The 13906-nt window shown below is 42.7% G+C and overlaps 1 protein-coding gene across 4 annotated transcripts in view; it reads left to right on the top strand.

Moving 5' to 3' along the window:
• Window positions 1-13906, top strand: part of Golim4 (golgi integral membrane protein 4) — an 82278-nt gene that overhangs the window by 53938 nt on the left and 14434 nt on the right. For 3 of the 4 annotated variants that reach the window (XM_028867186.2, XM_037206670.1, XM_028867184.2), the window contains 5 exons: window positions 4457-4612; window positions 7190-7510; window positions 9780-10036; window positions 10841-10923; window positions 12204-12313. In XM_028867186.2, the coding sequence (XP_028723019.1) occupies window positions 4457-4612; window positions 7190-7510; window positions 9780-10036; window positions 10841-10923; window positions 12204-12313 (927 nt within the window). The remainder of the gene's footprint in view (window positions 1-4456; window positions 4613-7189; window positions 7511-9779; window positions 10037-10840; window positions 10924-12203; window positions 12314-13906) is intronic. The other variant, XM_028867185.2, reaches the window with a different exon arrangement.

The raw sequence follows: 13906 nt of genomic DNA, 5'->3' as shown, positions 1-13906 counted from the left end.
GCTCAGACCTATTTCAAAGACTCGTTTCTTTCTGCATTTAGGGGACTAGGGTTTTTTTTTTTTTAACATAAAAATGATTCATTTTGCTTTTTAATTTTGTAAGTATACTCTCACATTAATTTTTCTTCAATATTTTAAGTTAATCCCTGATAATTTCCTATGTGTGTACACAATGCTTGATGATATTTACCTAGCATTTCCCTCTTAAATTCCCTTGAACCCCCAACTCATCCCCCTTCCAACTTCATGTCCTCCATTTTTTTTTTTTACCTCACTGTGCCCACTTCAGCTTTCTATATGTGCACAGGGGTGGGACATATGGTGGAGCACTGGAAACCTAACACTCAGAGAATTTTGATTATCCCTCTCCCGGCTGCCAGCAGCTGCCCATAGCGTCCTCAGCTAGGGGTAGGGCCTTGTGAGCCGCCCCTCCTTGGGGACCTTTGTCAACTGGGTGTCTCCTACTCTGTTGCTCATGATGATTTTTATCTATATATGAAGTGGTTGACTCCACACACTTGCATTCCATGTCTTCTTCATAAGATTTGTTAAGTGCTATTTTCTGTGAGGTTCATGGAGCAAAATGGGGTAAGCTGATTTGAACACTGTGCTGTAATAGTTGTAAATATTACAATAAGCATCAATCTGAAAATGTGCAGAAATAGAATTAAAATGGTTGGTTTAATGACCCAAACCAAGTTCTTAACACTAAGCACATTAGCAGTATTACTGAGCCAGTTTTTGAACTTTCCATTATTATTATACACATGTTTGTGTGCATACATGTGTGGGTGGAAGCCACACATGTATGTCAAGCAAAGTGTCATTCCTCAGGACATCCTCCATTTTGAGACAGTCTTTTGTTGTTCTGGAACTCATTGATTCCAGTCACCTCCAGGAATCCACGTGGTTTCCTCTCCCCAGCCCTGAAAGAATTCTACAATAAAAAAAAATTTATATACACACAAAAAATATGTATAGTTTTCTATTTAATTATTTAGTATATTTAACTGCTTTTGTAACTCCCAAGTATTTTGATTGGAAGGTGATCAAAATTCTGCCTTATGAGGTTTTTGTTGTTGTTTTTTCATTTGTTTGTTTTGTCTTAATACTTATGCTATAACTTAGTGCCTCCCTTAATTCCCTTAATTAGAGCCATATGTCTCTATTAATTTGCACTGATGTAAAAAAAAAAATACCATTGACTGGCGGCTTAGACACAACAAAGTTGTCATAGTTCCAGAAGCTGGGAGTCCCAGATTCCAATGTCTACATTCAGACTCTTATGAGGACCTTCCTCTGGGTTGTTGGCTCCTGGCTTCTTGTGTTGTCTTGGATTCCTTTTATGAGGGCACTAACTTCATTGATGAGGATTCCACCCTTAGGACCTGAGTACCTTCTAATATACCAACCTTCTATTGCCATCACAAAAGAGATCAAACTTCAAATATACACACATTCAGTAAATAACATCGTATCAGAACTTTATCCAAATTTCCAAGGAAGGGAAAATTGCTGTTTCTGGCTTCTACACCTTATGCAAAATCCTCTTTCGAGATTCTTCCTTGACAGGTTCATTTTTAAATATGGCTGAGAATTTTATTTAATCTTCATAATCTTGGGCTCAGTGGGTAAAATGCTTGCCACACAAGCCTTTCAAGTAGAGTTTGGACCCCAGAATCCAGTAGACATGGAAAGGAAGTCCTCTGACATGCACAGATGTGCTGTGGCATGCAATTACACACACACACACACACACACACACACACACACACAGAGAGAGAGAGAGAGAGAGAGAGAGAGAGAGAGAGAGAGAGAGAGGCTGAGACAAAGAGAAACACACACACACACACACACATATATATATCACATTGCACAATAATAAAATTAATTTAAAAAAATCTTCATAATCTAGTATATACCCTGTGTTCCTTTATAACTAAGTAAACTAGTAAACTGAGGTCAAAAGGAAGTTAAGTAGTTAGCCTGAGAAAAGTACCTACCCACCCAAAATTGTAACTCGGGTGCCTGGTGTCAAAGTCACATTCTTGGTTGTGTTGATGAGACTTATTTATTCAGCAGCACCACAGGTGTGTAGGCTCTTCCTCAGACCTTGTGGACTGTGACTGCTTGGGCCTAGGGGGATGGCTCAGCAGTTGAGAGCAGGTACTGCTCTTGCTGATAACCTAAGTTCATTTCTCAGCACTCACATTCAGAGACTTCAACCACTCTAGCCCCAGGGGGACCCCACATCCTCTTCTGACCACCAGGCACTCTTGCATTCGCTGGACACATATCTGCACAGAGACACATATGTATATATTCATAATTTAAAAATAAAATGTTTCTAAAAGTGTAATTTCTGGAGCGGAGGCCACGGTCTCTACGTATTTTAATATGGTCCTTAATATACACTGATATCAAAACCACAACTTGACTACCTTCATGGATTGTACATCTTAGAGCAGTGGGTTCTCAACCTTCCTAATGCTGTGACCCCTTAATACAGTACCTCATGTTGTGGTGACCCCCAACCATAAAGTTATTTTTGTTGCTACTTTGTATATGTATTTTTGCTACTGTTATGAGTCATAATAAATTTCTGATATGAAGATGACCTTGGGTAACCCCAATGAAAGGGTTGTTCAACCCCTAAAGAGGCCATGAACCACAGGTTGAGAACCATTGCCTTGGAGGAAGAGAAAAAGAATGCAGGGAATTGAATTTTATATATCCCGCCACATAAAAGCATTACTATGTGAATGCCATTGTTTTGTTTTGTTTGATCTCAAACGTTGATTCCTAAATGTTATGACTGATTTTTTTTTTCCTGAGGTAAAGGCCACTGTCAGCTACATTGTTACACTTTTATACAAATTATAAGCCAGTACTCCTCTGATGCATAGTTAGCTAGCTAACATCTTCATTCTTTGAAAACTAGAAAAGACAAAACAGAGCTGGGAGGTGGCTCCATCAGTATAATGCCTGCCATGCAACCATGAGGACCTGGGTTCAGATCCCCAGTCCCCACAGCAAAGGTCAGATGTGGAAGCATAAACATAATTCCAACTATGAGTTGGCTGGAGACAGGTGGACCCTTGACCCACCATCCTAGCTGAATCAGTGAGCTTCAGGTCTATGAGAAGCCTTGTTATTAAAAAATGAGTAAGATGAATAGCAACAGAGGAAAGCCATCTGATATTGACTTTGGCCTCCACATACATGTGCCCACATGTGCATGCACACTTTTATGCATATTTGCATGTACCCTGTATGCATATCACATATGTACACAAAAACACATACGCACGACACATTTTTTAAAAAGGAGGTAAAACAGTGGTTCTCCCTAGTCATGGAGGAACAAAAGTTCTGTGTAAGTGTTTATTTACACAGTAATTCTGGTTTTAGGATAAGAGTGGTAGTGTGCATGAAGTGTGTATATGCAATATCTACTGATTTTGTTTAAGCTATTGGCCTATTTTCTACCTTTCTAGATGTTTGTTAAAAAAAAAAAGAAATAAGCAACAGACTGTTGTCCGTTCCACATCAGACATACTCAGATGTTCCAGTATGAGAGCATTCCAGTCCTGTACTTGTCCTGTACTAGTTCTGTTCTAGTCCTGTACTAGTCCTGTACCAGTCCTGTACTAGTCCTGTACTCACACACTGCCTTCGTCCATTTAAGCCTGAAGGACATTCAGAATTGATGAATAAAAATCCAGCTTTATTTCCCCCCTATGTCACTGCTCTCTGCTACCTCTGAGCACAGTATAGAAAGCAATCTGGAAAGTAGCAAGTAAAGGACCTGACTTGAGCATAAATCAACTAAGGAGAAGAGGGTAAACATAGATAGATAGATAGATAGATAGATAGATAGATAGATAGATAGATAGATAGATAGATAGATAGATGATAGAAGATAGATAGATGATAGAAGATAGATAGATGATAGAAGATAGATGGATACAATGATAGAAGATAGATGATAGGTGATAGATACATGATAGATAGATGATAGATAGACAGTCCATTGAAATTATTACTCAGGATATAGTTTAAGGGGTCTCAGTTTGAATAACCATGTAAGTCTTAAGCTGATATGATATGATAAATAGGATAAAACGTTGATTGCATAGCTGTCCTTTATTAATGATGTTTATAATAGAATGATTGACAAAGTTCTGATTTTGACTCACATAGCCTGGGCAACTAACCTGTCTTGGATATTTTTTCTGGCTCTTAATTCTGACTCTAATTTGCATGTGCTCAGAGATGGTCAAGCATGACCAAAGAGGAAGTTTTAGTGCATGAAGGTCGTCCGCAACTTTGCTAACAAACTTAGGTTTAATGTTTTTCTAGTCATCCAGTGAACCTAAGAGCCCGTCTAATTAATTAATCTCCTTTTTCTCATCAAATTGTGCAATTTTCTCTCAACTGTACCATTTATATGCAGACTCAAGTTGCAGAATATAAACAGCTGAAAGATACTCTGAACAGGATTCCGAGCTTTCGAAATCCTGACCCAGCAGAGCAGCGAAATGTCACCTTTCCCCGCGGGACTCCACAAGGTTACAACATAAGAGAGAAGCCGACTGGAGAGCTACGAGAGGTGAGGGGTGTGCCCTGGGGGTCCCTGATAGGTGGCGTGCCCTGTGGAAAAATGCTCTCTGTACAGCCCACTCTTCCTTCCCTGCAGATTCCCAGAAGTTCTTATACATCAGCATCCTTAGTACAGTATGTTTAAATGCAGGCTTCTCAGCCCTAGCTCCACGTTCCAATTCAGTTCCTTTGAGGTTTGGCCTGGGGATTTGTATTTCTAACCAATTCAGCTAGTCTGGGAAAAAACACTGATAAATTAAATCTGTAGCGTTTACTGGGAAAGGCTTTCCTGGCTTTGTTTTTCTCTATGTAAATTTACATGTGTTAAAGGAGGTCTGGTATCTGAATATTTGAAAGTGAGATGATTTTTCTCTCCGTTGAGTAGGTGAAAAGGTTTTAAATGGCATGAGAATAGTATGTGGCAGCCCACTTTGTTATTAACATTAATATAATGAACTTGCTACACTGCAGGGTCTGTATAGAGCATGCCAAAATCATATTAAAGCAGCTGTGTAACCCGACCGTGATCCACTTTATTCTTGTTCTTCATGAAAATCAACACTTGCTTGAGTGTGTTTCAAAAGGGGAGCATCACCAGTGTGGTTATGCTTATCACTAATTCTTACAAGTTACTTGTATGGATTGGCAAATGGCTCAGCAGGTAAAGACCCTTTCCCTCGGGGATTAATGAGCTGAGTTTAATTGACAGGACCCAAATGAAGGAAGGTAAAGGAGTGTTCTCTGACCTCCACATGCTTGCTATGATGGGTTTGCAGTAAATGGTTGAGAGTCTTGTCTCCAAGTGGCCAGTTTATGGCGGTAACGAAGTCAACATCGATGGAGTTCTCATATGAAGCATCATCAGAGCAATCCTTCACAAACAGGCTTGAGGTCCTTGCAATCTGGTCCTTTCTTGGGGATTTATAACCACAAGTTTAAGATGGCAGGATGGGATCACATGTCTGTCGTTTGACTCTGTGTCCTGTTAAGCTGACGTCCAGCTCATTGGGTTCACCGTCTGATGACTGAGAGTTTGGTTTGTTCCGCCTGTGAGCTGGAGATAGTAGTTATCTGCCCCTAGCATTCCTCACAGGGACAGACTGGGGATAAATGGCAGTGTTTGAAAGTACTTAGAGCCCTTGAGAGAAATGTTTTCTACAAGGCAGTTTTGTAACAAACTTGCCAGAAGACTTTGTCAAAATGTACACTTGTAGACATTCCCAGATATTCAAGGAAGAACTTTTCTTCCCACTTCATGATTTACTTTCTTGACATTTTAAAGAGTGATACTTATATCTCTACTAGCTTCAGAGTAGGGCTTCCCATTTCAAATTGCTCATGGTGTGTTCCCCTAGGCATTTAATTATAAGAAATTAATCTGACCAAGGAAGTAACTTCCTTTTTGATGAAGAAGAGGGAAAAGGCACTACAGAGTTTCCTATCAGTGTCTTTATCTTCCTAACTAATATAGATCAAAGGAAGGTTGGAAACTTACAGAAAATATGGATATGACTCAACAGATTTTAGAGAAGACATTTTCTAAAAAAAGTTTTTTTTCTTGGTTTAGTTTTCTGTATTGACAGTATAAAATAAATACACAGACTGGCTTCGGTTTACAGAAGATGTAATAAGGAACATTAATATTTTATTGGGGCTGGGGAAAAGTAAGTCAGCAAAATTCTTGCCACATGCCTACGTTCAATCCCTAGCACCCATTTAAAAAGCCTCACATTGTAGCATGTGCTTAGAATGCCAGTGCTGGGGAAGCAGAGACACAGGGATCATGGGGCCCGTTGACTAGCCAGTCTAGTCTAATTCGTGAGCCCGTGGACCTAAGGGGGCCCGTTGACTAGCCAGTCTAGTCTGATTCGTGAGCCCATGGACCCTAAGGAGGGACCCTGTCTCAGCATCCAAGATGGATAGCTCCTGAGGCTGACCTCCAACATCAACAGCTGTGTCTGTGCAGTACAAACGCTGGCATAAATTGAAACGTAACAAAGAACATTTTGTGTCTTGTTGAGCTGAAACTATTTTAAAGTGCCATGGATGTCTATTGATAATACAAGTCCCTCTGATTACTAGCTGATGAAGCTAATAAGAAACAGCCTACTGTTTAATCCACTGAATCTCACATCGTATCCTAGTCCTTTCCAATATCTGTTGAGAAGGCAGTTGACCTTGAAGAAACTTTCAGAAGCCGTAAGCAGGAGGATTGAAAGTTTCTTGATTTTATTGTTTTGCTTGTTGTTTATTTCCTTTCTTTTCTGAGGAAAGCTTGAGTCGGGTTTCCTTTGGGGTAAGTTTTCTCCTGATGCATGGTTGCTGGAAGGCTTCACTTTCGTGGTCACTGACTATTCTCTGAGATAGAATTTTACCTAAATTATTTCTGTCTTAGGGAGAAATGACACAGTGAGAATTAAATCACTCCATCACACCTGTTTTCTTTTTTAAGTCACAGTTGTGTATATTTCTAAACTCTAGGACTTTGCTTATGCTGTAGCCCTTTAAAAGTGGTATTACAAGAATAATGTCACTACTTTTGAAATAGTTTTGTTTGTTTGTTTGTTTTGTGCTATGCTAATCTTAGGTGTCTCTAAACAATGAGGTGTGGCAGAACCATGAAGCAGCGCCTAGGAGAACAGAAGAGAAATCTTTCTCTTCCATGCAGAAGGAAGCAGGATTTCAGGCTCCAGCAGAGCAGAACCAAGTGGAACCCAGAGAGCCAGAGGAGCATCAGGTGGAAGAGGAGCACAGGAAGGCCCTGGAGGAGGAGGAAATGGAGCAGGTGGGGCAGGCAGAGCATCTAGAGGAAGAACATGATCCATCACCAGAGGAGCAGGACCGGGAGTGGCGAGATCAGCAGGGTCAGGACGCAGCCCACCTTCTGGATGGCCGCCCTCAAGCTGAGGTGCATGGGTACTCAAAGTTCTCTCTGATGGGGAATCGGGCTTTGGTTTTAGGTACTAATGAAACCACAGTGGGGCTGTGGGGATGCTCAGTCAGCGACGTGCAAGCATGTCGACCTTAGTTCGGTCCCCAGATTCCATGTAAAAAGCTGGATGTAGTGGTGTGCTCTCTTGTAGTCCTGCACTAGGGAAGCAGCCCCATGGCTCCCTGGGGCTCCCTGGTCAGCCTAGCCTAACTAGAAAGTCCAGGTTTTGGAGAGAGATCGTGTTTTTAAAAAGCAAGGTGAATAGCATTTAAAGAAGGACACTTGAGGTACACACACACACACACACACACACACACACACGCCTCCTTATGAATCAGTCTCTACAAATGTTTTTGAAAGATTTCACTGAATGTTCTTTGCTTGTATTTAAATATCCTGCTGTAATACTAATGGCACAGTATAGCTCCAGAAGGTGGTTGGTGATCAAAGCAATGCTCCTTGTAGACCTATATATCCCCCCATTGTTAGTATTGCACAAGAGACTTGTCCTCATATCCCCGCCAGTGCAGCAGGTGAGCTCCCAACTGGGTGCCTCCCCAGAAAAGCCTAAGTCCCACCTGGAGTATCCTGATGTGGAAATACGTCTACTTTTCTGTGATAAAGAGTCCTCCTTCTAGTCATTGACTTCCAGTTACAATGCCAGCCTTTGCCCCATTGCTGTCAAAGATGACTCAAAAGCTCTTACCTCTCTGCCACATACTTACCACTTACCACTTACACACATGCCACTTACACACCTGCACACTTACCACTTACACACATGCCTGTGAGTGAATACCTTTCCCAGGCTCTCCTCGGGAACTGCTTCCTCAGCTTGTGGCTGACATCTGAGACACATTCCTACCTTCAAAACAAGCAAAAGCAGCCAGTGTCTTTAAAGGAATTTAATGTCAACCAGCACTGAGTGCAGCCAGGGACCTTTCTTCACCGTCTCCGAACTCATACCCAACGATAATGCCCATGGATGCTGATGATTTCTTTGTGACGCTGAGGCTTTATTTGTCCACCTAGTCTCTGAGACACGAAGCTGTGTGACGCTTCGGCCTTCGTAGGTGTGAAGACCTCTCTTGTTGCCCCTCATGTCCTTGCAAACTTTCTATCCCAATGCCATTGCCATCCTCCCCTTAGCCCCGTGGTCCTCAACTCTGCCCTTTTCCTTTTGCTGACAATTGGATGTGCGTATTTTAATTGGGGAGGGAAGGGAAGGAAGCTGGATAACTCATTGGGGAGCAGAATTTTAAGAACTGCTGTGTTTGATGTTCCTCTAATCAGAATGTATTTCTGCATCCATGCATAGTTTATTTATATAAAATCTCTTCTCTGGGGCAGGCAGGCATGATGGCTCAGTCAGTAAACTGCCCACCTTGCAAGCATGAGGTCTCAGGTTCAGTGTCCAAGAACCCAAAAAGAAAACAAGGTGTAACTCGGTCCCAGTTCTGGGTGGCAGAGAAAGGCAGATTCCTGGGCCTCACGGGCCTTGTTAACTCAGCAAGTCCCAGGCCAAGGGGAGACCCTGTCTTAAACAAACACAGAACAAAACAAACATCAACAAGGTGGCATTTGAGGAATGAGAGCTGAGGTTCTCCTGTAGCCTCCAACCCATATTCACGTCTGAACAGCACAACACACAGGCATTCTCTCTCTCTCTCTCTCTCTCTCTCTCTCTCTCTCTCTCTCTCTCTCTCTCTCTCTCACACACACACACACACACACACACACACATCTCTAGCTCTACCTCTTTCCCTTCTCCGCTTCCTCCGTATAAACTGAGATTTGACATTTTGTTTAGCCCGAGACTGCCATGTCCATTGTTGGAGTTAATTAGCATCCTTGGGTCTCTAACTCTTCCTAGGCAAAGCCTTAGCCCCACAAATTGTGCATTTAGTGTGGGGTTACCAAGTGCCAACTTGATTCAGAACCTCTGAGCATAAATTTAATTAAGGGTGGAACTGACTTCTTGTGTTGTGCTCTGTTCCATTTGAGCTGGAACACCCTGGAAGACGGCTTTCCAGCTGGCAGGTCTGCTATAAGACGGCCGAGGCCATTCAGAGAAAGATGGAAATTATGAGATATTGGACTTTATGGATAATTGGGGGGGGGGGGTCACCTGCCGTAAAGTGTTAAGAAACCCACCCTGCCTCCTGCGATTGCCCTGACAAGAAAACGCAGGGAGGGCCCGGAGGGTCCAGCCCCTCTGGTTTAGCATCAATTCCTTTTGTTCCAGGAGGACCATTCAACCAAGGCAGTCACCAAATTCCGCTCCCCGTATGAGGAGCAGCTGGAACAGCAGAGGCTGGCGGCAAGGAGGGATGAGGAAGCCCAGAGGCTGAGAGAACACCAGGAAGCTTTGCACCAACAGAGGCTACATGGACACTTGCTACGGCAGCAGCAGCAGCAGCAGCTCCTGGCCAGAGAGATGGCTCAGCGGAAGCAGGCAGAACATGAGGACGCCCAGCAGCCCCAGCACCCGCAGCAGCTACGGTACCCTGCCCCTCCCCTGGGTGGGTGTAGACAGTCCTTCCTCTGGTGTCAGTCAAATCGGCTTTGTGTGTGTGTAGCCCCTCAACCCGTGGCTCCTATTGCTCATGTAGACAAGGTAGGAAAAAAATATGGGGGAATTAAATGCTAGCTACTTAATTTTAGCCTAATTTTTTTCTTCCTAACTGTAGCAGTTATGGGCTGAGAAGGTGGCTTGGTGATAAAGGGCTTGACCCATGAACATGAGGACCTAAGTTCAAGTCCCCAGAATCTTTGTCAATCTAAGTACCATGGCTCACAGCCTGTAATTCCAGGGCTAGTACACCAGGGTGGGAGATGGAGAGAGGAGACTCCCTGGAAGCTCACAGCCAAATAACCTGGAGAATGTGGAGGCAAACAACAAGGGGCAGGGGGTGGGGTTGTCTCAAACAAGGTTGACGTCGAGGACAGTGTGCAAGGTTTTCTTCTGACCACCTGGCATGTGCTGTAGCATGGTGGTACACCTCTCACAAAACTTACATGCACACCCATCACACGCAAACCCCACAAAATAATGATCTCAAAATAGACTAACCGACTTAGTGCTGACTTTATTATTCATCATGAAATGACATTTTACCTCTTCACGGTATGCTTTGAAAACGTATCTGGTGTCACTACTATACTTTAGTGTGTATCTAAATCTCAGAAACAAGTTATGGCTCATTTTAAAAGTGGAAAATCCCTTTTTATCCCTGTCTTGAAAGATAAATGACCTTTCCAAGCTGTGGCTGTTAATTTCTATTTCTGAATTTATGTTCCTGGCAGGCAGCAAGTTAATTACAATGCTGTAGAGAATGACGTCGTGCATGGAGCTGAGGACCAGGGAATCCATGAAGAAGAGGGAGGAGGTGAGACTCCTCAGACGGTGACCCTTCCATCCAATGACTCCGTCATATCACACCATATGGGGAAGCACGTTCCGTAGCATCCACAGGCAGAGTGCATACCTGTGCAAATACAGAGAGCAGCTGTGACTCACACTTACGCTGTTACTACGTTTGGTCTGGGTCCTGGCAAAAAGATTTAGCACTAGTGAAAACTGATGAAGAGAACGGCCTTTTTCCTACAACATTCTCCCCTCTGTTGAATCTCATTGTGTGCTTAATGGTTGTGTCTGACAAACAATCATAGGGTTAGTATTCTTCAGGAACTTTCTCTGTTTTCTACTTAGCCTAGAAATCTTGCGCCCATGCTTATATTTATGACAAACATCAAGTATGAAATTTGTCAAATGCTGCTTCCTGTGGAGGCAAAGCTGAAGTTAACTCTGCTTGGTGCCAGTGACTCTTAAAAATGTTTGATTTTCTAGAAAGCGTCTAAAGAAAAGCAAAGGCATGCACTTACTCAATCAGCAGCCTATTGTGGTATTTTATAACCCTACGAGTCAAGAAATTGTCGCCTTCACATCCCCCGTGGGTCACTTTAACTTCTTCCGTTTGTTAGTCATAAGACTGGGAGCTGTTTGCTGCCTTCTTGTTTAGTAAGTCCCCCTGTGCTCTAGCGTCTCGTCAGCAGGCTCCCCTGTTTCTTTATTATGCCCAGACTAAGTAACTCTCTGTATACTTAACCTTCTCTCTTATGTCCTACTTTTAAATGATTTACAGTTTTTGTGTGCTCTTATAATTCTGTTAATCTGAGTACCCCCCCCATAAAGAATGTCAAGTTAACTCTTATGTCAATGTAGGCACAGGGTATGTTTTTCTGGCAGCAATCTGTCTGTTTCTGAGTTCACAGTTGTTGTTGTCCATTTTTAAATGTCCAAGTTTTGGAAAACTCTTTTTCTGACATTAACCAAAAAATTTAATCGTATAGAATTTCTTTTATTATGAGAATTTTGATTATTCTTTTCATATCTGGTGGGGAAATGTCAGTCTGCTATCAACATCCCTTAACCATGATAGAATGGGACATTCACCCGTCCATTTGACATACAGTCCAGAAAAAGGACAGAACTGCTCAGAAAACAAAAATAAAAACAAAAACAAAGTAAGACAGAGACATACTGCTACCCAAGACGGAGGTGAGATAGATTGATGTGATCTCCTGGGAAGCCACTGTAGGCTGCTTTGTGAGAGGAAAATCCTGCCTAATCCACTTAGGGCTGATTATGGTTCCTTTGCTTTGTTAGCCTATGAGAGAGAGAACCAACGCCAAGATGAAGCTGAAGAAGACCCAGGCAACAGACAGGAACCTCACGAACCAGGACCCCAAGAAGCTGACCCTGAAGCTGAGGCAGATGTAAGTTTCCTCCTCTGCTGGTCCCAACCGTTAGTAACTCACAGGGCAGGCAGGAAGAAAAAGTGTGCGACTCAGGCTTCTGGCTCCAGATGTGCTTTCTCCTCGGACAGAGGAGGACATCTTACCCAACTGTGTAGGAACGAAACACAAGTGTTCCACTGAAAACCCTGAGGTAGAGTGTTGCAGGTCCCTGCAGGAATCACAGCCAGCAGAGAAATGAGCAGCAAAGAGGTAAGAGTGAAAACTCAGAACCGCCGGACTCGGTCAGTCAAAGGGATCAAAACATCCAAAGTCTGAACCCGTGGTTTAATTTCCTTAACACATTAAACACAGTAGAACTTTGTGGCGAAAGTCTCCATGTGACAATTCTTATAACAAAGCTTTAGGGATGGCTACATAGAAATTTCCCTTGCAAAATACACCACTCTGGCAAAGTACCTGAGACCTTTATCATGAGAATGAGTTCTCTTGACTGGCCAACAGTGCTCAAACCTAGGATCTAGAGAGGAAAAATTGTAATAAACGGAAGTCTGAATTCTATTGATAGAGGATGCCGAGTACATGGGGCTTCTTAAGGGTACGTTCTATTCACTGAGAGGCAAAACCCAGGATTAGGGCCTAAACAGTTCTCGAGATCTGGGGGAATTCAGGCGAAGGCTGGCTCCAAAAGGAGTAGCCAAGGGTCACCAGCTTGTCTGACCACCTTCACTCCAGCATTCCAAGTGAACAGGAGACAGTTTTCCTACCGTTGCAGAAAGCAGGCCTGCGTGTGTGCTTAACAATTCTGGTTTCTCCAAGCTGTGATTCCGACAGTGGGGGTGTGCGGAGTGTGCGGAGATGGGCTGGAGGTTGCTTTAAGGATTTAGAAAAACCACTTTGGAAGCTTTTAGGTTGAGCAAAATTGAAAAGCATTGAAAAATATAGTGACTCGTAAAGACTGAGAGGAGAGGGCAAGCCAGCATAAATGTTAGAGAGAGGACTAGAGAAAGGACTTCATGTTTGCTGAGCATGTTGTATGGGTCTGTTGGGTTGTGTCATGTGATGTATGGCTTCAGATTTGAAAAGAGGGGCTCAGGTGCCAAGATAGTGTCCACAATTCAGAATGTAATTATGTAGATGCTAGGTTAGCCTTTGCATTGATTGAAAACAAGACACTCACCTTTCAACCTGGGCAGTCTAGGTCCTTAACCCTACTCAGGAGCAATACAGGCATTTGTGGAATGAATCCAACCCTGTGTTTTGTGCAGATGATGTTTACAGACTACATTAGTTGTCTTATTTTATATGTGTGTATAAAATATTGCTAATTATATATATATATACATATATATATATATATATTATTTTATTCTGATATTTTATGAGTTCTGTCTAAATTAATCCAGGGACCTGGAAGGAAGAGCCAGGTCCTTTATAATTGTCAGTGCCAAAGTCTTTCTGGTCATTACTTGGAGCCCTTCGATGCAGACGGCTTTCCGACTTACCTTGCACTAAGGTGGGCACAATACCTTCTCCTTCCCTCTTCTGCAACAGCATTTAGGAAACTCTGCAGCTGGGAACCTAGCTCTGAATTTTCCCAGTAATTGAAGCAGG

The sequence above is a fragment of the Peromyscus leucopus genome, chromosome 6 (assembly GCF_004664715.2).
Source record: "Peromyscus leucopus breed LL Stock chromosome 6, UCI_PerLeu_2.1, whole genome shotgun sequence".
Taxonomy (NCBI): Eukaryota; Metazoa; Chordata; class Mammalia; order Rodentia; family Cricetidae; genus Peromyscus; species Peromyscus leucopus.
Note: the sequence above shows the minus strand (reverse complement) of the source record. Positions and strands in the feature narration are given on the sequence as shown.